Source organism: Mytilus galloprovincialis, chromosome 5 (genome assembly GCF_965363235.1).
Source record: "Mytilus galloprovincialis chromosome 5, xbMytGall1.hap1.1, whole genome shotgun sequence".
Taxonomy (NCBI): domain Eukaryota; kingdom Metazoa; phylum Mollusca; class Bivalvia; order Mytilida; family Mytilidae; genus Mytilus; species Mytilus galloprovincialis.
In genome coordinates this window covers 85,117,210-85,141,459 of record NC_134842.1, presented here as the reverse complement: position 1 = coordinate 85,141,459, position 24,250 = coordinate 85,117,210, and the positions used below count along the sequence as shown (strand labels likewise).

The window sequence follows — 24,250 nt, the reverse complement described above, 5'->3', positions numbered from 1 at the left end:
GTGATAACACGGCCAAAAATGGTCTTAACTTAAAGACAAATATATCTTCCTTATTTTTGTTTGCCCTGTCGTCAGCATTTTGTATAGTTACATTTTTCTAAACAGTCGTTTTAATGACTAGCTATGTATATAGTAGCATATTGGAGAGTTTCAACTTCACATTTTTAAAATGAAAATGTGTGTATGTTTTCTTACATTTAATTGAAATGTTTTTTTTTTCTTTAGCTATTTTCATATGTTAAAATATTCTATTCAGTATTTTATTTTTTTATTTTCTTCTAATCTAAAAAAATTGCTATGTTTTGACTGTTCAAAATTAAGGTAAGTTTTAGTTGCAAATTCAGACACAAACTTATTGTTCTTCATCATAGTAGTAATTCAATTATTATCCCATAATATTTTAAGCATACAGTATTTCATAAAACTGGCTACTAGAGGTATAGGGGGAGGGTTGAGATCTCATAAACATGTTTAACCCCGCCGCAATTTTGCGCCTGTCCCAAGTCAGGAGCCTCTGGCCTTTGTTAGTCTTGTATGATTTTAAATTTTAGTTTCTTGTGTATAATTCGGAGTTTAGTATGACGTCCATTATCACTGTACTATTATGCATATTTTAGGGGCCAGCTGAAGGACACCTACGGGTGCGGGATTTCTCGCTACATTGAAGACCCATTGGTTGCCTTCGGCTGTTGTTTGCTCTATGGTCGGGTGGTTGTCGCTTTGACATATTCACCATTTCCTTTCTCAATTTTACTGATAAAAATTTCGGAACCTAGCTGTCAGATAACTGCGAGTACTCTCAGATCTGCTCCTAGTGTCTTTTTTGTTGTCGGGATGTACAAGTACCCGGCCAGGACCACTTGTATTTTTGTCCATCTGTCTGATGAGTTAAGCCGTTTTCTACTGATTTTTATAGTTCGTTCTTATGTTGTACTGTTATACCACTGTCCCAGGTTAGGGGAGGGTTGGGATCCCGCTAACATGTTTTACCCCGGCACATTATTTATATATTTGCCTGTACCAAGTCAGGAGCCTGTAATTCAGTTGTTGTCGTTTGTTTATGTGTGACATATTTGTTTTTCGTTCATTCTTTTATATAAAGAAGGTCGTTAGTTTTCTCATTTGAATTGTTTTACATTGTCATATTGGGGCCTTTTATAGCTGACTGTGCGGTATCGGCTTTGCTCATTGTTGAAGGCCGTACGGTGACCTATAGTTGTGAATTTCTGTGTCATTTTGGTCTCTTGTGGACTGTTGTATTATTGACAATCATACCACATCTTTTTTATGCTAAATTTGAAAAAAGCCTAATAAAATCAACAGAAAAAGAATAGAGTAAAAACTTCTATTTCAACACGGAACTTAACTACTTCTCTTCCATTACATTTTGTGTATTAGTAATTTTGAACTTAACTAATATATGAAATTACTATCTTTTTCAATATTATATACACATATTTAAATTTGAGAGCACTAATGTTTGGCACATTTTTTGTTTGTATATGTTTATATTCTATGTTTTTTTATACAAAACATCAAATATACTTTGTCAGAAAAATCTAATTGTAAAAAATCAAGATACGTCATGGATAGTTTCAGTAAACATTCCGTGACATGTACGATTCGTCAAGTCCGTTGAAACTTGCTCCTTCAAGTCCAAAGAAATAACAAAAGTCGTTAAATTTGATACAGTGCTTAATACAAAAACATCGACTGAAAGTTTGAGTCAATTAACCAGTATAGGGAAGTCGACTTTTGTATCTGCAATGCATAAAAGATTGGATTCTTTTAATCATTATAATAGATACCTCGCCAAAAGTTAAGCAACACCTAAATGTTTTTGCTTCTAATTTTTGTTTTAAAATTAAATTTGATATTGCTTTGTTTCCATATATTTCGTAAAACTCTTTTTAATCGACAGGTAAGAATTCAGGTATCAATTCTTTTCCTAGGTACCTTAAAAAACAGATTTTATAAAGCTACATACAAGTTTTGTCCCTGCAACTTTCATGCAATGAAAAGTAACTGTTAACCGCAGACTACACTTTGCCAATTTATGTACCTCTAGACCAGTCAAAAGACCACTACTGACTCGTAGGCATCTTCAAGCTCGACATAAGTGGTCACTTGGTCACCGTTATAGGACTTTGAAACATTGGCGTGAAGTCCATTGGTCTGACGAGTGCATGCGCGTATTGCGTCCTCAGAATACAGCATACAGGAAACGGCACATTCTTGGAACAGCTACAACGTTTGGTTGTGGGTGTTTGATAATATAGTCATGCTTTTTACTCGACTACAAAATTGACCTTTATGTTCTGAATAGGACATGATGGGTCACAATATCGCGATAACATCATCCGGGATATCGTTGTGCTACATTTTGACTATTCCAATCTTGTAACTAGACCAATATTCATTGATGATTATGTTAGACCACGCAGAGCACGTATGGTTTCAGGATATTTACGTCAGGAGGTAACTGACTCTTTTCCTTGGCCACCCATGTCACCGGATATAAATCCCATTGAGCATGTATGGGATGATATTGGTCGAACAATTAGCAATAGGGTTCCAGCTAGTAAGAATGAACAGGAATTACGAGCACCCTTGATTGAAGAATGGCAAAGAATTCCTGTTAGAACATTACGACTCTTAGTTCAAAGCATACGACGACGTGTGGATAAACCTTTCCGGAAGCGTGGAGGATACACTCGCTACTGACCTAAATTGCACTTTAATATATTCACAAATTTTAACTCTCGAGTTTTGAAAAGAATTTTGTGTATAGTGCTCAAAATTTTCAGTATAAATGGAAACTTTATCTTGTATTTCATTTTGCCATTTTACAACCATTTGCTCAAAATGAAATAACAAAAAAAATCATGTATCAGGTGTTGCTTTACTTTTGGCGATGTGTATATAATGAAATTACCTTTGAATTTGTCTTTTTTATGAGGTGACAACTTGAATGATCATTCCTAATGACCATACGCGTACGGTCATGACTCTCTATATACTATAGAAGTGACCGCCGTGGAGAAGAAACTTGGAATTGATAGTTAATAACAAATACAGTAACACTTAATTTATAATAAAGTCTACGTATGGTCATAGTATACAGAAACAAAAAAAAATGACTTTTGATAACTTTTCTGAAATTCTTCAGACAAAAAGTATTTTACAAACATTCATCCTACAACAGCTCTTAATGCCCGCGATACGCTGCTGTTGTCAAGTTCAGTTTAATTTATCGCGTTTGCAATTATTTATTTCGTATTTTCTAAACACATGAAACATTTCATTTAAAATAAAGTCTCAGTCATGTTTATGTTAAACTGAAGATAGTTTAATGACTTTGACTTCATGATTTTATTATCAGGATTTAGAAATTCACAGTTTTTAGGAAGTTTGATTGCATGATTTTTTAAAGTGCATAAACAAATCGGTTTATTTTTAAATCCTCATGAATGTTTGTAGTATGGAACTTTTAATTCGTGCGTATTCCGAAATATAATTACGTTTATCTATAATTGGTTGATATACTTTATTGCACTATTTATAATTTTTGGTATAAACGTCCCATATTACAACCACTAGTTTTTCTTTGACATTTTAAAGAAGAATAATAAAATAAAGATTTGCCGAGAAAAAAAAAATTATATTTATTAAATTGGTTTTCAAATAATTGCTGTTTCTGTACATTCATTTCGTTAGATACACCGTGTGTGATCCTTGCCAATAATGATCACGATTGTAGAGCCTTTTTTCATTATGTAGTAGGGTTTTGATATCAGGACCTAAACAGTCCGAACATTCAAAACAGAGAAGTGTATCTGCAAACTTCTTATCAAATCTTTAACTAAAATTTAAATATTGCATTCATACAAGATAATGGCTTGTGTAATATCGAACATAATGATTTGCTATATTTACCTTCTATCTTACTATCCCAATGTACCATCCCCATGCCGCCCCTTTTTGAACATCTAAACAACAAACCTTACTGTCTGCTAGAATCACGTCTAATTACCAAATAAAAATTTAATATTATCTATTCAAATGTAATTTTAATTTTTCAGACAACCACACGCTGAAATTTTTTTTTAATAATAATCATTTTCCAGAGCATGTTCATTTTCATCTTTCCAAGACGTGTACAAAACTTTCTACTTTTTCTTATATTGATTTCCAAATTTTGTCATTATCAATGTTATAAGTACGGTGATATCTAGTGTTTTTATGCTATCTGTTATATTTAAGTAGGCCCTCTGTTGTTTTGTTTGCACCAATATTTATTATCTGAGTATTTGCGTAAAATTTTATGAACCCGAGACCTGTTCATGTTTTTCTAATATTTCTTAAGATTATCTAACAGACATTTCATTGTTATCAGATAATTGTGTGTCGTCTGCCAACATATTCAATTTGAGTTCTAGTACTTCCCCATTTTCTTCTCCGTGCAATATAATGTTTAGAATGCATTTTTATGACCTTCTTGTACAGGCCAAAAAGTAAAATCACAAAAAAACTGAACTCAGAGAAAATCTAATCGAAAAGTCCATAATCACATGGCAAAATCAAATGACAAAACACATCAAAAACGAATGGAAAAGAACTGTCATATTCCTGGCACAGGCATTTTCAAATGTAGAAAATGGTGGATTAAACCTGCTTTTAAAGCGCTAAACCTCTCACTTTGATGACAGTCTCATGAAATGCCGTTATATTTACAATGATGCGTGAACTAAACAGATTTAATAAATAAAATAGTCAAAATATGGGTACAGCAGTCATCATCGTGTAACAATTTTAAATGGAACAATTTAACAGAACACAAAAAACATCTATCTACAAACACAATCATTGATTCGCGTGTCTGACGTCAGAAAATTGTATACGTCACACATATTTGTCGTTCAATGTATATACAAACAATTTTAAAATTTTACATGGGCAATCTCATCATACATGATTAAAAAATCAAAAGTATGTAAGAATTAATATTAATTTTAGAAATAGACCGAAATTTAAAATAGTCTAAAAGTTATATAGAATTTATAAGAATCCACAAATAATTCGTTCCACTACGCGATTGAATAATTTTGACGTTTGTGGTTCAACGTTTTTTCTAATTCATAATGGAAATATATTATAATGACATGTAATAGAACAATAACATACTGACGGGATTTTTTAAAGTACAGAGTCAGTTTATAAAAACCAAAGACATACAAAAGGTCGCATATATATAAAACACACCAGCAAAAAATGAAAGATAACACAAACACATTGATGGGAAGTACCGAGTGACGTAAAATGGATATCACACAAAACAATCCAACAGCAAATGTAATATTAATAATAGAACAAAAACAAATTAAAGAACAATATAACACGTTTTTAAGATGATAAACAGCATCAGTACGCATAATCTATACATCAAGACCATCATGTATTATTTGTGAAGTTGATACGGAATATTTATCAACAAGGTCTTGGTACCTTCCGATAAACTTTTTAGTAAAAAGGACGAGACGTTCTTTGACATGCCCCTGGGTCATCAACTTTCTACTTAGCCTCTGCTTGTTATATATACAAAGAGGGGTCTTAGGACGCCACTACCTGGATGATCGAGAAATTAAAACAATATTTTGAGACGAAGCCAATTGTTTGAAAACACGCCTTTGCACGTTTGAATAGCATTTGAACCAAACTATGAACATTATTTCTAAAATTACATTTCTGCATAAAAAAATCAAGTCATCCCCGTTCCATTCTATCAAATGCCTTTTGTTTGTCTTAAAAGACAATTACACCCTCGTCATCGTCATCTTAATCACCTATACATTCTATGGTATCCTGTATCATTTTATTCGCTTCCGTGATATGTCTGCTTTTTACAAATCCTTTATGGTCGGGATGAATACGCTTTGAAAGCCTTAGGACTATCTTGTTCTTCATGCTAGTATTGTTACTATAATGCTGTAAACAGAATTCGGTAGTACAAGAGAGCGCCAGTTTCGTGTATTTCTTGCTCGTTTCCCGCCCTTAAAAATGTTATTTTAAAAATCCTTTACCCTGTAAATCCGACAATATTTGTTTTATTAGATAATTTTTGCAATAACGTACAGAGTTCTTCTTAAATGATGTTTCAAAGTTTTATAAAACACAAATATGATGCCATCCTTCTCAGGGATATTTTTGTTTTTATAACATTTAGACGTTTCATAATTTCCTGCACGGTAATATCAAGATCTTTTTATTGTTTGTCATGGTCATTTAGGCTTTTTCAATGTGGCTTGCTAAATCTGGAGCACTTTCCAAGAAATATGACAGTTGTTATCCATCCGCTTGATGTTTTCGAACTTTTGATTGATTTTACCATTTGATTAGGGTCCTTCCAATTTGAATTTTCCTCTGAGTTAGTTCAGTATTTTGGTCATTTTACTTTGAATCATTTCGTTGATATATTTAATTATAATTCCCATTGTCTGTTTTTAGTCGACCCCATAATTTATTTATTTTCCATTTTACTTTGCAAGATTGAAAAAGCAGCTTGTCGTATTTCCCCTTTCTTGCGTCCTTATTTTTGACGTCTCTAATTCCATTGATTTGTTCTTATAGTAATTTTTTATTTGTTATTTCATTTCTGATATCTTATTGCTGGACGTTATAGATAATGCATATTTTATTATTTTTCTTGTCGTAGAACACACCGAGGGGTGTCTGGATTTATCAAATGAAAGACCGACGGTAGGGAGGTCTGTCGTTGGGCAATTCTGACACCTAGAGGTGTGTTCTACGACAAGAAAAACATTAAAATATGCATTATCTGACTTATATACCGTCAAGTAAATATCCCTTTTTTTTTAAAGGTTTGAAAAATTTAACATCCTATTTTACCGACTACACTAAAGTTGGGTATTCCTTTCTAATGCGTTCAGGTTTTAATACGCCCTACGGCTGATTTAGAAAGCGAAATAAAACTCAGGTTAATCTAAATAAACCCTTGAAATTATTATCCATACACATTTAAAAAAGTTACTGTATCTGCATGAAATAAGACACAAATAACGGTGTATGAAAAATACAAGACACTTTGTAAGCAAATTATTGTAACAACTTAGTTTATGGAAAAGGGGCTGCTATGTGTTTTTTTCTATTTGTAATGACACTTCTATCGTGGAAAAGTGATTATATTCTCAACAATTTCAATTGAATCGAATGGAATATATATTCAGAATGGTTTTCTTTTGAATAGTATTACATTTTTAACAGATAATATAACTATATATCCTCCCCGCCCCACCCGACCCCATTGTGAGGTAGTAGATGTTATTCAATAAAATATAAGAATATTTCATTAGCAGATCATTTGACAGAGTAAAAGGTATACATAAATGTAAAGAAGTTAAAAACTGATACGAATACGAAAGTGTGATACATGTACATGCAACATAAGAATATTTCATTAATTGATCCTTCAATAGAGTAAAAGGTATACATAAATGTAAAAGAATTAAAAGTGACACGAAATCGTGATACATGTAGTATGATGTACATTTGGTACATGTAACACGAAAACGAAAATATCAATATATGTATAATTTCGAATTCAGTGTGTATCGTCCTGAACATGTGTGAAATATTTGCGACTGGAAGTTAAGCAACCAACAAACAATCAACCTATACGGTGTTAATCAAGAAGATTTTTAAAATCTTACTCACAAATATGTTAAATCTGGCTTTATTTTAAAGTGATATGAAAGTTTTACATTAAACTGCAACTCATATATATGATAATGTCTCTGAATTGTAGCAATAAATTAAAAAAACCTTCACATAGTTTGTATCTAAAATTAAAATGCGGGCAATGACGGTTTTGGTTTACATCATAGATTGAACTTTAAAAAATAAATTCCAAAATCGGCAACAAAAAGGTATCAGACGAATATATTTCGCAGTTAATTATAGTTTGCATTTTTATCGAGGAAAATAATGACCTCACATAGCATTATTTTATACCTTGGGGCATATTTCATTGAAACATGGTGTCGTCCGGGTTGATTCTTTGAAAGAATGACCTATCGTTCTGACAGAAAATAACTTCATATAGGTATACAATTGATACTATCTACTTTGTGCTTTTCTAATTTCTGTTCAAGGTTGATAATATAACTTTTTTTTTGATGATTTTGTTTATTGTTTAACCTACTTCCATAGTTAAGGTTCTATTTGTGATTTTGTGACATCCTATCGATTTTTTTCGAACCTAGGATTTTCGTTTTCCGGGTTTCCAACCAAATTTCAAATGCTTTCTCTTAAATTCTTCACTTTTTATTGTATTTATATCAATTATCCAAATACCCGGGTCTCGCTGATTTTCATTAAGTTTTAATTTGAACAACACAATATCATGATCGCTCAAAGGACATTGCGAGACTCCAACATTGTAAACTATATTTGTAATACTTTTATCACAAAAGATATAGTCGATTCTAGACTAAGAGTTTCCATTCTGATACGTATACCGTTTTTTATTTGGATAAAATATCATGTCCCTCTAAATATCAGTCAAATCATATTGTAAAAATAAAAAAAATTAATCCTTGATAACAATATCATCGTGAGAATAAGAAGGATTTTTATCATTTATTTTGTCAAGTGTACAGTTAAAATATCCTTAAATATTGTAATAATCTACAATATCTTCTGTAAAATTATTTACAATATAATGAAATGATTCAAAAACCCGTTTCCTATCAATGCCACTATTTTTTGCATACGTACCATTTCCAAACGTGATCATTCCTCAAAAGTGTCTATTCTCCCTAAACGTGTCGGTGATATTCAATATTGCCTGAACGTGTCCGATTTCATAACCCCAAAATTGTCCGATTTCATATCCCTCAAACGTGTCCGATATACGCCTGAACGTCTAACATATTTTAGCGCATTACATGTTCGTCTTTAATAACGTCAGTACTATTTACGTCAATTCAAAATGCACGGTGGACACAACTGATGAAGTGGTCATTTATTATCATTAGTTTTATGATTATCCTAATTTCAAAACTTATATGTACCATATGCATTAACTTTTGAATGAAATTGTATATTGTCGAGCTGCAAGTATTTCACATTTCTCTAGGGCGAACATACAATAATTTTAGTACAATTGAATAAGTCGTTCACTACGGGTTTTTTTTGGTACTTATTAACCCCGATTGTTTTTTTTAATTAATCCAAATATTGCACGGCTTTCGGCAGAATTTACTTCCCCTTTTCAAACAATTCTGATATTTTAAAAACTCTTTAATTCATAAACTGGTTATCAGGTTTTTAAAATAAATTTAATGTTTCGAGCATTACTAAAGACACACGAAAAAGAGACACAACGTCCAGGCCAGTGCCAAATAGTTCTTTTATTATTTAAACGACACTCTATGGTTAGCATTATATATTGTAGATAGTTTAATTTATAAAATTCAAAAGCGAGTAAATCCCGAATTTTTTTATGACTTAAGTAAACAACTACTTCAATCTCCGTTATGTAATAGAGTCCGTTTTCAATTAAAGTTGCAGAAATTACAAAAAACAAAAAAATGCCATCCAAAATACATTTGATGGCACCATGAAAGAGTGAATTGTTACAAAGGTTTAAGTGCGCAGAGAAATTGACATTTCACGAGGTATTTGATCTACAATTTAACTGAGCATGGCTGCTTACAATTAGATCAAACAGACATCCCTATGTGTACCCACGTTAAACTTTCGTTTCCTTTTTTAATGAAATAGTGAAATGAGTTTACTTTAATAAAAAGACAATAACCAAATAGACTACGTATTTATAATATGAACAGCTCTAGTAGAAGAAAAAAATGCTTCATATGGACACGTTTTAGAAATTGGACACGTTTGGGTGGTTATCAAAAATGAACGAGTTTGGATGTTTATACAAATGACACGCTTTGGCGACCAATGACAAATAAGACATGTTTTGCAGTTCAGTTACGTGATGTAGACACATTTGGGGAATCCGACACGTTTTTGTTGGGGGGAGGGAGTAAGGACACGGTTCTGAGTGTTACATATGTATTTGATGTATGATAACTCTTACTTTTCGTGTTGACGCTGCACTTTGTTTCATAGCGTTTTACGAGTTAGAATTATCGAACGCAAATTTCCCGGGACAACTTTTTGTTTGTCAAAAAGAGACACCACAAGATTCACTGGTTACCATAAGACTTAAATCATAGCATGGGGATACAAGTCGATGCAGTCATTACGGCATGTCCGTTCATTTTACAGAAGACGGAGCATTTCGATTTGTTAAGACAGTCTCTTGCAAAATGTCCAATTTCTGAACAGTTATAGCAGCACTTAATATTCGAATGTATCTGAAACCATTTTCTATATTAATTTAATTTCTTTATCAAATATATTCACGCTTTACTGAACCCGGGACGACATTGCCGTACTGCAGCATTTGTGTCGCTAGATAGCTGTCATTTAGTTCATATGGGAGTTTTTTTATTGTTATATTTGTTATTGTGTCGTCTCCATCAATAAATCAGATGATTCTACTCTGTGTTGTTAAATCACACTGTACCAACCTTCCTTTAATTCATCACAGTAGTTAAAGTGTGCGGCTTGGTTCATGTTTTCCAGAACGATTTGAACGTTCCTTTTTTCGAGTGTGACCACTTTTTTTTTCGAGTGATATAATACAAAATGCATAAAAACAGACTTCCTTCTCTTTAAAACGTGACAAAGATGTAAGAAAATTATACAAAAAATCATCGAACTTCCAGGTAAATTGGTATTTTTGATATTATGAACCCTTCATTTAGTTTGTATTTATAAACGTTTAATTTAGCCTTACAATGCTTTATTTCAAAATACAGATTAAGACTTTTAAAGAATAAACCAATGCAAAGGTCATCGGGAAAAGTTTGGCTTTGAAAAGGGCATTTTGAAGGGTAAATTCATTTGTATATGTCTGAGTTTTTCCGGGAGCGGTCCGCGTTGTTTTGTAATGTGTCCGTGTTTTATCGAATGAAAAGAACAAAATTAATAAGGTTTGAATTGTAAAATGTCAGTGCATTTACGTTTGGAAATCAATGAAAAGGGACAAATAATGTACCTTTCAAAGCACACAAAAATCAGTTTTTCTTCATTTCTTTAAGCGTTTTCTCCATTCAAGTTTTCCGGATAATACTTTGCCAACCATGTGTGGAATTGAACAGGCTAACACTTAATTCATGCGAAGTATTTCTTTGTCTTAAACAAAGACAAATTCTCCACAATATTAAAAAAGAGCCGATTACTTACAAAATAATAGTGGGAAACCATGATAATCTTACTCCTTATATATAGTTAAACATGTCAATATGCCTAAACAAAATATCTGTCATAAACAGCTTATGTAATTGAATGGTTTGAGTTTTTTTTATTTATTTGTATTGTTTTCCTTGTGTTTTACTAGGTCTTTCCACTTTTTTTTCTTCTGATTACTTTTTTTTCTTCTGCCGTCTGAGATGCTTTTTTGTCTTACAACATATCGAATGGATTTTTGGCCAATGATGTTGTACAGTAATGGGGGTTTCAAAACTCACCCTGTGTGACCGAACACTTATGCTTATAGGAGTTATCTCCCCGCGTCCCCTTTTCTTGTTATCGCTATATCTCTAAAACCGTAAAAGATTTTAGCAAACTGTTTCCACCAGACATCTTATGAGAGTTATTTCCCTTTGAAAATTTAAGATAGGCAATTTTTGTATAAATTCATACGGTATAATTCGTAAAGGCCTACAGTCTGTAGATATGAAGTCCTTGGTCCATTTGAAGAAAATTGAGGTCAAGGTCAAAGGTAAAGGTCATGATATAAATTTTGAATTTTGCTTGTTATCGTTATTCCAAAGAAACTGTGACAGTAAATGATATGATGTGTTTGCCAAATAACTGTTTACAAAAAGGCGCAACTTCAACCTATTTAAGTTTTGGTTAAACCTTTTATGAGTTTTTCTCCCCTTTTGTATTTGAAATCAGTATTTTTCCACAACCATACAAGTGATTGACCTGGGTTTTTTTAATTTGAGATCACTGACCTATGACCTCAAAATTAAGATCAAGGTCAAAGGTCAATTTGACGTTCTAGATTTTGACCTTTGCTAAAAATTCTTTCTGGTTCATTATAAAATAATTAAAAGTCTTCTTTAAATGTATTAATCTTATTTTTTTTATATCAGTTTGATTTACTACATTACATCAACACGGAGTGGCATTTTCTAACAACGTTTTTTAAATTCCTTCTTATTATCGAGGTGGAAAGACCTTCAATTGTTCTCTGACGAATTGGTTTTTAATTTTTAATTGTTTTTCATCTGCAATTGTTTTAAACAATTATTTTATTCATTGTATAGAACTTAAAAGAAATTATTCATTTCAGTTTTGGGCGCTGTATTATCAATTAAACATTATTCTATTCTATTCTATTCTATATGCAAAACTACGATATGTGAAATGTTGACTGTAGGTCCGAGAACACAATTATTTCGTAGTGCATTTCTTTTAGAACATAAATGAAAATTAAAAAAATCCCACCTGCGCTTTCTCAAAGAAACTTTTACAGTGTGTTGTACTACTTTTGGAACAAATTATATCAAATTTATAGAAAACTTCGGCTCTAACTCAAAATATGGACACTTTTATGTTTAGTGCGTCTTGAAATCTTTTGACATCTTCCGAAGTACTAATTTTCAACCTTTTTCAGCTGGACCAAAATCACTACTTTCCTTTAAAATTCTGGACCCAAATTTTTTTACAGTGTAATTTCACCCCCCTATTTGCAATTTGAGGCATTAAACATGGAGAATTAAATTTGGAAGGGGTATACAAACTAATGGCAATTAACCCACTGTCAACACTAGGGACTATATTCGTGAACAACGAAAATCAAGGGACGACAATTGTGGTCTTGGACCTGTAGAGCTGGACAGAAATTTATACAAGTTTTCCTTTATTTGAAACAAAGATAAATTGTCCATAATACTTTGAAAAATGCAAATTTGACTAAGACAAATAGCGGAAACAATGGTGGTATTCCGCCTTATATATAGTTAAACATATAGTAAAACATTTCATCATGCTTATAATTTGTTTTATTACAGTGCGTTGGAGTGCCAAGACTGATACAATAATGTTGAGAGAAACAAATTCATTAATTTGTGAATATCATTCTGATGTCGCTTGTCCAAGCAATGCCGATAAGATATGGAGGTATACAAACACTGACAAAATGTTGTGTAGTAACGGTTCCTGTTTTAATGAAAAATATAAAATGACGTTTGACAACAATACAAAAACAGACGGGAATGCAAAAATATCCATATTGGTAATAAAAAATTTCACTGAGGAAGATGTTCGAGAATACACCTGTTCCTGTAAATTTGTTTCATTCACTAAAACCTTAGAGGTGACTAACTATATAAGTAAGTACTTATATATAAAATAATCATAGATATCTAGAATATACTTTATACTAAATCTGAACGTATGTTGATGATTATCCTTGCACCTGAAAATTGCTTAACCCTGACACCTTGTGCAATATCAGCAATTATGATATAGATTGAACCATGTGTTTTAAAATTATAATATTTAACTTAAAAAAATAGAATCATGGCAAAAACTTTATGATCACTGTTTGATTTTTGAAAATAAATCACAGTGAAAAAAAGAGTGGCGATAGAAACTGCTAATAATATGGCAGGAGAAGAAACACGATCAAAATGCAACACACAAAAACGCATGCAAACAACAAATCAGATTCTAAACACAACGTAGAAAGAAGGTCCGTATATATTTGCGTACATTCGTGTTTCGTTTTGAGATATCAACAACAACTACAAAAAAAAATGGCGGAAAATCCAAAATGAAAAACAAAAGTTTTATAGCTTTTCGTTTTTGATTTCTCTAAAACCAAAATGAAAATAAAAAGTCTTCGTGTTTTTCGTTTTTGATCTTACTTAACAAGAGCTTTGTTTATTTTAATTATTACTCGTTTCTGTATTGTTCATCGATAGTATGTATTGCTTCGAATCTGTAATTCCCTCGGTATTTCTTTCAACATAATGTAGATAAAATAGACCACCTAAATGAAACAAATTGTTTCTTTAGATATGCCAGAAAACTTAAAAAGTTCTGCAGTATACAGAGATAACCAAGTCATCATAGAAATATCCACAGAGAAGGTTTTTCCAATCCTTAAATGTAACGAAACAATTTTTGAGGTTAGTTTTTTTCTATCAACTTAAAACTACAGATTGAACAGTCATGCCATTGATTTTCGTACGTGGTAATTAGAAAAAATATATTTCTGAAGATTATCAATCGAGCTGCAAATTATAGGAGAACCTCAAAATTTAAAATATATAAATATACCAAAAGAAGCATTTATAAAAATGTAAGATAAAATGCCTAATAGATACAAACTCTATTAAAAGCCAGAATGGATACATGTAGCATGCATTGTTGACAGATAAATTAATCCCAGAAAACCCGGATGTCTTCATTATAAAAACAATAGCATGACGAGGATGAATCCAGATATCAATTCGATCGGATAAATGAAGAAAAACACATTTCCAGAAATGTGTATTTTCAAACTCTTTATCATACATACGTACAGTTGACGGGTTACACAATCATAAGACGTCCACATGCACTATGTCTATACTGATTACTTTACATGTCGGTTGTCGGAGAAAAGCACGATGTGTACAAAAAAGATTGCCTCAGGCACAAAACAATTAATACTTGAAAAAGTAGTAAAATATATGCTCTAAAGAAAAGTTTGAAAACAAACAGAACGTATAAAAGTAATCGTTAATTTGCAATTAATACGTCATTGAAATGCGACTGCAATACACATTTTGAGGTCACGCAGGTTCATATTTGGCCTTTTTAACTTTTTCGGATTCGAGCGTCACTGATGAGTCTTTTGTAGACGAAACGCGCGTCTGGCGTCTTTACAAAATGTAGTCCTGGTATTTATGATGAGTTTATTCATACAATGCTCAGTCCGGCAGTGGGTGGCAATTTAAAGAGATATCTGTATAGTATACAGATACAGCATAGCGATATCTGTAGGGCTGTATCTGTATAGTATAACACCCACATGCAGGATAAAAATTGTTAAATGTATATTTGATGCATATATCACAATGGCTACAATAGAGATGAGATGGTTTTAGATGTGAAGAAAATGATAATATAATGATAAAAGAGACGATTTTTCGTTCCCTATTGTTAATTTTCCATTTTTTTTAGATGGTGATGTTCCTTTGGCACCATCTTACGGTGTTTATATTTCACAACTTGTTCGCTATGCCCGTGTCTGTTGTGACGTTTTTGATTTTAACGAACGCAACCTATGTATTACTGTTAAATTATTAAACCAGGGATATCGTTACCATAAATTACTTAAAACCTTTACTAAATTTTTCCATAGATATACAGATTTGGTTTTGAAGTTTGGTTGTACCTGTAGAAAACTTATTTCAAACGGGATAGCACATCCTCATTTTTACGGAAATGTTGTTAACCGTGCCCGGAAATTTAGAAATGATCCATGTAAACTTGTCGCTCCTTTAAATGAACTTATTCTAAAAGCTTACCTATTCAACACTGTAATAAGATCATTAAATATTGTTTTATTGGTATAAGTATTGATTTTGTTATCAGTAAATTAACAGCTAACTAAATATTACTAGTATGTTATATACATATACATATTCATGGATCTACAATCTGTCGATACCTGTAACTTGGCATTGCACAAGGTCATGTTTTTCTCTGGCTGTTTATGACGTCTTTACACTAAATCTATTGGTTGTTGGATGTGTACGGATTGATAGTTTAGTCTTAGATGCATGATTTTTTTATTAGTTGTTAGTGGCTTTAAACTAGCTGTCAGATAACTGCGAGTACTCTCAGATCTGTTTATTGCGTGTTTCTGTGTCGGAATGTATAAGTACCCGGCCACGTCCACTTGTATTTTTTTCCATCTGATGAGTTAAGCCTTTTTCAACTGATTTTTATAGTTCGTTCTTATGTTGTACTGTTATACCACTGTCCCAGGTCAGGGGAGGGTTGGGATCCCGCTAACATGTTTAACCCCGCCACATTATTTATATATGTGCCTGTCCCAAACCAGGAGCCTGTAATTTAGTGGTTGTCGTTTGTTCATGTGTTACTAATTTGATTTTCGTTCATTTTTTTTTCATAAATAAGGCCGTTAGTTTTCTCGTTTGAATTCTTTTACATTGTCTTATCGGGGCCTATTATAGCTGACTATGCGGTATGGGCTTTGCTCATTGTTGAAGGCCGTACGGTAACCTATAGTTGTTAATGTCTGTGTCATTTTTGTCTTTTCTGAATAGTTGTCTCATTGGCAATCATACCACATCTTCTTTTTTATATTGCATAAGACAGTTCTACAATTTATATCAATATGTCATAGAGTAATTTTTAACATGATAACTAATTTTTAGCCATGGCGTTGTCAGTTTGTTTTAGATTTATGAGTTTGATTGTCCCTTTGGTATCTTTCGTCCCTCTTTTAATGACTAGCAAGACAGCAAGTGCAGCAAAAATGCTTCAAATTGCTTTGTCTATCATGGAAAGAGGTCAGAAAGTGTAAAAAAGATAAATGTCTTTAGTAATTAAAGTATCCAAGAAAACGGTCAAATCTAGATACATGTTGTAGTGAATATTTGATTGATTGTTGGTAAGTGTACTGATGGCAAAAATTTCGTAATTTTTTTTAATTTAACCAAGTACACAATGAGTTCAAAGAGTCTTTTAGTGTTCCTTTTTTCAACTTAAAAAATAAGGAGTGGTATGATTGCCAATGCGATTACTTTTAACCAAAGTCCAAAAAAGCGATTGTAAGTAACTATAGGTAACGTCTTTCAACAATAAGAAAAACCAATACCGTATAGTTAAAAATTGCATCAACATGAAAAACATGAAACCATTCAATTGAGAAAACTAACCAACGAAAAGACGAAAGTGAAAAAGACTACTGAATAATTATTATACATACAAAACCAAACTATTAAGCAAGACTAATATTATCAAAAACCTAAAGTTAACTCGTATACTCCAGAAAGGTAAGCATACTTGGTTCAATAGGAGTTTGCACTAAACAAAAATATTTGAAAAATATGAAATTTTTTTTAAAAACAAATAAAAAAGTTAATGTCTATATTAACATGATTTAAGTACATAAACTAATATACCAGAAATACTAAAGATGCTGCAAATTATTTCCAGTATTCCTATGCGTAAAATTTCCAAACTTTGAGCAGCATTTTTTATTACATAATGTGGTGATTTAAAATTGATTATGTAAACCATAATAAAAACTCCAAATAAGTAGGTCGATAACTTTACATTTTTGTATTTCAGACTTTGTCGCTATGTCACAATTCTTTGTTTTGCAATGCACATAGTTCATCTGAGAAAAAGGTAATTGCATAGACGAGACATGGTGACTTATTCAGATCAGGAGTTTGAAGGAATAAATAACTTTAAAGGAAATGTGTGTATATCTAACTATGAGATATGATTAAATCTTTTTTTGACAATCTTTTTTACTGCAAATGTCATGTCCAGTGTGTATTTCTTAGTTCAAACGAAAAGTTTCGTAGTAAAGGTCATTTAATATGAAAAAAAAAATCATTTAATTGAGAGAACGGGAGACAATTTTAATACTTCTAAGTCTCGGTTGTTCGGGGACATCCAATGACTGCCACATGTTTATGGTAAATATTGTTATTTAGCCCGATATACATGTACAGTTTTGTTTACCGTTACTTTGATTACTTTACCGTTTGGTCGGAAGAACAGTAAATGCACCCAGACAGTACTTAAATGGATCCATCATCATGTTGTTGATACTAAGTAGTTCATATACAGTTTTATTTTGAAAAGGTGGAGATACCGACTTATATTGATACGACAGCAACACAATGACACAAAACAAAAGTAATTACTGCTGCATACATCAATGTTTGAAGTCGAATAGAATGAAATTCAAAACAATGTGGCTGTGGCAATTGATTGACACATAAAATTCATCCATTGACTGGGACAATTTAGGTGAACGTTTGTATGTAACGACCACTGTTCACTATGTACTTTATAAAGACACTTAAACTATGGGGTCACCAAAGGTCCTCAACACCTTAATAAAGTAATTCGAAAAATTAATCAGGAATAACACGATGTTTTGATTTATATCAATTGTATAAATCAAAACATAAAGGTTATTCCTGATTAATTTTTCGAATTATTTTATAATTAAAGGCGTTAAGAAACCTTTGGTGACCCCACAGTTTAAATGTCTATCGTAGGTACGTCGTGAACAGTGGTCGTTACAGACACACGTTCACGAAAATTGTCCCAGTCAATGGATGAATTTAATGTGTCAATCAATGGCCACAGCCACACTGTTTTGAATTTCATTCTATATGTAATGTTTTTCAAAACTAAAATGAAGTATTCAGGGTATATCTCGTCTATATACCAGCTTTGATAAGTGTTTGGTATGACTATAAATTTTTACTTCTAGAACTATGAACAACACAATTATTTATTTTGTAAAAATATTTCCGTTTTCCATTTAAACTGTATACCTTAAAACAAAATTATTGTTATTTACTTGTGTATATTATTATTTGGCGGCTTTTCATTCAAGGTTATTGTTGTTTTTCTAAAAATGTCTAACATCTCTCATCGGTATACTACTGTTGCCTATATGTGTTCACCCCTTGTTGTATTGATTTTGTTTTTACATGAATTGTATCATAGATCAAATTTCGTTCAGTGTATATTCACTAGTGTTGATATGTCTTTTTTGACTGATTATTTATAGTGTGTCTTTCTATGTTGGGATGTTACACTATTGTTTCAGATAAGGGTGAAATTTAGTACATATTACACCGTTTAAACCTGCTGCATTTATTTGCACCTAAGTCAGGAATCTGATGTTCAGTAGTTGTCGTTTATAGATGTGGTTCATAAGTGTTTCTCGTTTCTTGTTTTTTATATAGATTAGACCGTTAGTTTTCCCGTTTGAATGGTTTTACATTAGTCATTTTTGGGGCCTTTTATAGCTTGCTGTTCGGTGTGAACCTGGGCTACGTGTTGAAAACCGTACTTTGACATATAATGGTTTACTTTTGCAAATTGTGACTTGGATTGAGAGTTGTCTCATTGGCACTCATACCCCATCTTCTTATATCTATTTCCTCTTTTAAGTTAATCAGGGTGATAATATCAATTTCAATATAAATAATATATCTTATAAGGTTTGTATATCGATGGAAACTGAAATATCATAAAAGTGGTTAATTGTCGATGAAACGACTTTCTATCAGAGACCAAATGACGTTTAATATAACAACTATTTGTCAACGTATGGTCTTCAACAATTAGAAAAACCAATATGGCGTAATTACATTGAATTATAGAATCCTGACTTGGGCCAGCCCTATACATAATGTGTCGGGGATAAACATGTTGCTGGTGCCACACCCTCCTTAACCAAGACAGTGATGTAACAGGATAAAATTAAACCAATCAGCTGGTAAGAGCAAACGTCGTCTGTTTAATCATCTCACTATGAATGCATCATTTGTAATGTGTGCAGTTCATCTATCAATCATTGTTAGAGCATAGTTATGCACTTGATCTCTACGTGCATTCAAGACAATGTTATAAATGAATATAGTTCTTTTGTGTACCTTTTTAATATATTTCTTTCTTTAACATAACGTCAATTTTTACTTGGTACTTTTTCAGTATATACGGCAAGACATGAAAGTGAAGCAGTCATATGGAACTACTGTATCGAACTTCACGTTCTACAAAGTACAGGGTGAATTAATTGTCGATACGAATGGCATTACTTGCAGTACTATAGCACTGGAAGTAAAATGTTTTGTAGGCAATCGACCATTTATCGTTACAGTATTAACTGAAATACGTTGTAACGACATTGAAACCATTGGTGAGTTTCTTTTAATCCGTAACTTTTAAATGTATATTAGACATAGCTTACGTGGTATGATTGTCAACTTTACGCCAAATGATAAAAAACACAAGGTTTTGGTTACAATGAGTATTATACTAAGAAATAATTCATGGAAGCTAACGCTCAGGATAAAATTCGAATATCACGGCCCAGGCTATGTGTAAATTTCCAACAATCTATGGCATCCATGAATTATTTCGATTCTAATAGGACAAATACGGTCATTAATAAACTGAAGCGAGGGTGGTAATGCTGTGTATGTGGCAGGTTTTTTTTAAACTCCCTGTTAGATAAAGCTGAAATATCTTTATAAATATGTAACTTACGTAGGTTATTTCGAGAATAACTGCTAGAAAAAAACTTTTTAATTCTTTAAGTTCTCAAACCCAACATATGTCATTTTTAATTTACATGTTTTTTCTCGTAAGCTTCCGTCAAATCAAAAGTTGACATTTTGTTACTAAGGAGCTGCCATGTTGACTTGCTGAAATGGGTAAATATGCGAATAATGCAATAGAATAGAAAATAAAACAAAACCTACCTCAAAAAAATCAGTTTTTATCTATTTAACTGAACTGAGATCAAACGAACCACACGTTGATTAATTTTTTTTATACAATGGGTGCAGAAAGGGATAAATTGACGAAGAATTAGAGAAACTCGGTTTATACGTGGTTGATATGGAACAAGTATGATCGATCAATCCTTTAGTGACCTGATTTAACATCATAAGACGAATAAAATATTTGAATTCAGATTGATAATTAACACAAACACACAAAGTACAAATACTCCCTTTTAATGTTATTAAGTTATTAACATCAATTCGCTGTATGCATCAACCAACAGCTGGCCACATAAAAAAAATAATGTGATAGAAAAACTACCTCTAACATCAAAGTTGATTGCATTATTCATGAACATCAGTTTAAAATCTTAATCATCCCAGTCCTTCTTGTCGGTTGCTAAGGAACATAAATTTCCTTAGCAACCAAGTAAAAAAAATTACCACAAAATGACAAACTTTCAATTATGAACAGCTCATTTATTATGGCAGATAGCTTTACATAGTTTATCATTAAATGAACAACATAATATGCTTTATAAAAATATATTTATTAAAGTAAATCATATACGGTAAAATACAGTATACAATATCAGAGCTAATAGCTATTTTAAGTACTGTAGATCTTAAGCAAAAAGAGTAAAATTACATATATTATGATATGTGTGATAAATATTTAATTTAACCCTAAAAAAGGATGAAAGTTTAATATGCGGAATTTAGGATGTTATTAGGTAGGAAAAACAGGGAATCCCCCATGAAGGACATTTCAAACAAAAAAAAAACAGTTATGTTTTTCGTGACTGTGGCAATTTATACTACATTTTCTCTCAAACATTGCATTGGTTTAGTGTGTCCTTATTATATAAAAAAAAAAAAAATTAATGGAAAAAAATGTAACAATGGTCAAGTATCGCGGTGGCTCAATCAGTAGAGCATAGAACTACAAATGAAAGATTGATTTCAAGCTAGGGTTCGAATCTGGCTCAGACATTTTGCATTTTTTGTTGTTATATTAGATTTTAATGTTTCTATCATATTTTTTCGGATGTTTGTTTAATTTATAGAGGCATTCTGATTCATTTTGACTATATAGTATAAATCATTTTATTAAAAAAAATACTGTGTCGCTTATTGTGTGCATTCCTATGACTGTCCATACTCTTGACTTAATTTATATTCATGTGTTACATTGATAACATATATATGCAAGGAACAACTGCCGTCAAAATGAAGTAGTACCCGTGCCTGTATATCACCAATAACACGCGAATTGATTCTATAGCAATGAATCCAAAATCTTGCGTGTGAAATATACACATAACATATTAAAATAAGGCCATTGTATACAAGTTTCAAAACAACACAAACAATTTTTGAAACTTCTTTTGAACATGGTATAATATGTAACAAATGCAGTCAACAGCAATCAGTTTTGTCGCAAATTCACTAACTGTGTAGATACTAGTACTGAAATTCTTACTACTGTCCCTACACCGGTACCTAAGTCATCAGAAAATACGACAACACCACAATTACACTACAAATCGTGATTGGTAAAACATCAAGAAGCTGTTGCATCTGTATCACAACGAAGGGCTGATTTCTTAAAATGCCAGAAAAGGCCATATAACATGTGTTAGTAACACAAGGTGTTCTATGGCCAGCTGATGTAAGATGTTCTCCGGGTAAAATATATATTATCTTATCTTATCTTATCTTATCGACGATAAAACCTTAAAAGACCAGGTCAAATACAGATATACATATATTCAAAATGAGAAAAACAACATCCCATTTGAATTTGTTCAATATTATTTGTCGTCTTGACAAGTTACGTGGTATGGTACCTTATGCGCATATAGGGTGTTAACAATTAGATAAAATCAATATAAACAAGAATGTGTCCCCAGTACACGAATGCCCCACTCGCACTATCATTTTCTATGTTCAGTGGACCGTGAAATTGGGGTAAACCCTCTAATTTGGCATTAAAATTAAAAAGATCATATCATAGGGAACATGTATACTAAGTTTGAAGTCGATTGGACTTCAACTTCATCAAAAACTACCTTGACCAAAAACTTTAACCTGAAGCGGGACAGACGGACGAACGAACGGACGGACGGACGAACGGACGGACGGACGAACGGACGCACAGACCAGAAAACATAATGCCCCTCTACTATCGTAGGTGGGGCATGAAAAATCAATAGTCTTGGCCTTGTTTTTGTAGGAATACCTGTTCAAGGTATGAAAATAGATGATGTGACGTATTTTAATGTACTATAATTAGCATCTATCGGGCTATTTAAAACTTGATTTACCTATCTTATCGAATGAAAAGAATTGAGGGGAAATTGGCCATACCTCTTTACCAAATTAATGACAATTGTTAAAAAATTTAATATACTAGTAAAGGGCAATAACTCCTAAAGGGGTCAACTGACCATTTTGTTCATGTTGACTCATTTGTAGATCTTACTCTGCTGAACATTATTGCTTTCTACAGTTTATCTCTATCTATAAAAGTATTCAATATAACCACAAACGGCAACATTTCTTTGAAAATTACAAATTGGGCCGGGGGCAGCAACCCAACAACCAGTTAACCAATTCATCTGAAAATTTCAGGGCAGAAAGAAATTGACTTGATTAACAATTTAATTCTGTCAAATTTGCTCTAAATGCTTTAGTTTCAGATTTATAAGCCAAAATCTACATTTTACCCCTATGTTCTATTTTTAGCAATGGTGGCCATCTTGGTTGGTTGGATGGGTCACCGCACACATTTTTTAAACTAGATACCCTAATAATTATTGTGGATAAGATTGGTTAAATTAAGCCCAGCAGTTTTATAGGAGAAGATTTTTGTATAAGATTACAAAAAATTACGAAAAATTGGTGAAAATGACTATAAAGGGCAATAACTTCTTAAGGGGTCAACTGACTATTTAAGTCATCCGACTTATTTGTAGATCTTACTTTGTTGAACATTATTGCTGTTTACAGATTGTCTCTATCTATAATAATATTCAAGATAATAACCAAAAACGGCAAAATTTCCTAAAAATTACCAATGGGGGCAGCAACCCAACAACCGGTTATCCAATTCATCGGAAAATTTCTGGGCAGATAGCTCTTGATATTTCATTGTAATAAATGCTACAAATTATGTCCGGAAATTGTTTTAAAAATGGACAGGCAACATTTATAATTAGTATGTCACTATGTGTGGAATATGGGTTTTTTTTCTATCTCTTGAACGAAGATTTTCAAAAAGGGGAAATAACTCATTTGTTCAAAATTACATTCAGATTAGTTTGAGCATGAAATTTTCAATTGCTAGAATATGTTATATGATATAATTACCCTCAACACATCTAAAAATATTTTTTTTCATAAGAAAGGACTATTTCATCATGAAAATATTCATATGACATATGTATTTACAAATAGAGCCTAAAAAGGGGGGATTTCAGGGTAAATTACAATGACTAGAATTCCTCTATTGGCAACTTTCTGCAACATTTAACCAAGAATTTTTTTTGCACCATTTTGTTGACAAAACATCCCTT

At 32.1% G+C, this 24,250-nt stretch overlaps 1 protein-coding gene across 1 annotated transcript in view; it reads left to right on the top strand.

The window, feature by feature from the left end:
• Nucleotides 1–24,250, top strand: part of LOC143076581 (uncharacterized) — a 52,003-nt gene that overhangs the window by 18,627 nt on the left and 9,126 nt on the right. The window contains exons 2-5 of the mRNA XM_076252400.1: nucleotides 13,176–13,496; nucleotides 14,185–14,297; nucleotides 17,479–17,538; nucleotides 19,876–20,083. Coding sequence (XP_076108515.1) covers nucleotides 13,176–13,496; nucleotides 14,185–14,297; nucleotides 17,479–17,538; nucleotides 19,876–20,083 — 702 coding nt within the window. The remainder of the gene's footprint in view (nucleotides 1–13,175; nucleotides 13,497–14,184; nucleotides 14,298–17,478; nucleotides 17,539–19,875; nucleotides 20,084–24,250) is intronic.